We start from the raw sequence: 2,067 nt of genomic DNA, 5'->3' as shown, positions 1-2,067 counted from the left end.
GAATTGTTTTGAGTGAAATTGCACAGGAAGGCAATTCCAGACTAGTGATTCTATAAAGATAGCTGTTATTCAGCATGCTAAACAGTTGTGATCCTCCACAGAGAATAATGTGCTTAGAGTTTACTTGGGTTCTCTCCAGGAATCTTCACTCAGTCCAAAATGTAGCTTAAGTGGCCATACTGCATTGTCTTTATGTGTGAGTGTTTGTGGTTGACTGTTGGCCGTGGATGTCTCAGTAAAGAACTGCTGCCCTGCCTCTGTGAGTACTCTGCCTCACATCTGTTGACCACTGGAAACTAGTCCTCATGTGACTGGTCAAGTCCAATCACGTTTATTTGTATAGAATGTTTCAGCAATAAGCAGTTCAAAGTGCTTTACATAGGAAAAACATCATACAGTAACCAATTATGAAAAATGCAATAAACATTACATTTTGTCGAAAGCCATAATCAAAATCATAAAACAAATGTACATCAGCATGTTGATTAATGTTCCATTAATTTTAAATCAAAAGCAGGTGGGTTTTAGCTTTGATTTAAAGGAACTCAGAGTTTCGGCTGGTTTGCAGTTTTCTGGAAGTTTGTTACAGATTAGAGAAATATAAAAACTGAATGCGGCTTCCATGTTTGGTTCTGGTTCTGTTGATGCAGAGCAGACCAGAACCAGATGATCAGACAGGTCTGGAAGACTGATACAACAACAGTAGATCTTTAATGTATTTTGACGCTGAGCTATTCAGTATTTTAAAATCAATTCCCTGAGCTACAGGGAGCCAGTGGAAGGACTGGGATGATGCGCTCTATCTTCCTGGTTTTACTGAGAGTGAGAGCAGGAGTAGAAGTCATGGATGGATGGCTGGTCCAGCCCGTCTCCAGGCCGGTTGTTACCTTCTGTGCTTTGTGCCATACAGGAGAGCCCAGAGCGTTGGCCATGAGCCCCTGAGAAGACAAGGCTCCTCCACCAACAGCCGCCCTCCTCAGCCTCTCTCTGCCCAGGCCATCAAACACATCTGGGTCCGCACGGCTCTTTTTGAGAAGGTTTTGGATAAAATAGTCCAGCACATTGTGGACAACTCCAGGTGATTCTTATGTTTTAAGTTGTTTTTTTCCTTACTTGCACTGCACTGACCCAACTGTTTTCTCCTGTTTTGTTGTTGCTGAAAACCAAGCAGTCCACTGCATGATGTGTGATTCTCAGAATTGAAAGCTTTATTCTGCTTTCTGTCAGGCTAACAACAGTGTGCTGGATGAGCTGTCCATACTATGTCATGCTCTAATCAGAGTGTCAGACCTGAAGTCTGTGATGTCAGACAGAACAATGTGATCGCATTTTAATTAAAAAAGCTTAGCCACGGTTCTTTGGTCTGATGTTTAATTCTTGATACCCCTGTTGAGAAGATGGAAACTTCACACAGCAGCAATATAGTTCATTTCATCTGACATGACGCCCACATTAAATGTCAGCTTCTGTGTTGCTCCCTCTGAAATAAAGAGCAAATGGAAGATGACTGTTACAGGTTGTGACCTCCCAAAAAAGACCTGCCTCAATGAAGCTGCAGTGAGCAGGATGAAGCAAAATAAAATGAGTGTGTTTTATGTAGCTTACAATACTCCTAAGAAGTTGAATTCAACACTTTAAAAGTTTCTATATTGGTCTTGATCATGTTAAAATAACACTTTTGAAAGTGTTATTTGTGAGAGTTGAAATTAGTTGAAATTTAACTCACATCAGTGTTGATTTACCTAACACTAGTTTTTTAGTGTCAAAAGTTAATGCTATGAATGTGTTAATTTGGCACAGAATAGTATTAAATATAGATCAACATAGAAATCTGAATTTTAAAATACTACTGGTAGGGTGTGCTGTGGTGGCGCAGGAGTTAAGCACAACTCACATATGGAGACCTTAGTTCTCAATGCAGCTGTTGCAGGTTCACTTCTGGGCCTTTGCTGCATGTTGTGCCCCTTCTCTCATTATCCATTTTCCTGTCAATGCAATGTCAAATAAAGGCCACAAGGGCTAATAAAACCTTTTTTTTCTGAAAATACCACTGGTAGTCAATAATCC

General features: G+C 40.4%; 1 protein-coding gene across 1 annotated transcript in view; it reads left to right on the top strand.

Moving 5' to 3' along the window:
• Positions 1-836: 836 nt before the first annotated feature.
• LOC106939606 (small G protein signaling modulator 2-like) overlaps positions 837-2,067 on the top strand; it is a 62,241-nt gene continuing 61,010 nt past the window's right edge. The window contains exon 1 of the mRNA XM_015022063.1: positions 837-1,078. Coding sequence (XP_014877549.1) covers positions 852-1,078 — 227 coding nt within the window. The 5' untranslated portion in view covers positions 837-851. The remainder of the gene's footprint in view (positions 1,079-2,067) is intronic.

This window comes from Poecilia latipinna, unplaced genomic scaffold, assembly GCF_001443285.1.
Source record: "Poecilia latipinna isolate Pla-1442-1.1 unplaced genomic scaffold, P_latipinna-1.0 Scaffold2926, whole genome shotgun sequence".
NCBI lineage: Eukaryota > Metazoa > Chordata > Actinopteri > Cyprinodontiformes > Poeciliidae > Poecilia > Poecilia latipinna.
The sequence above is the reverse complement of the archived record's forward strand: the minus strand, read 5'-3'. Positions and strand labels throughout refer to the sequence as shown.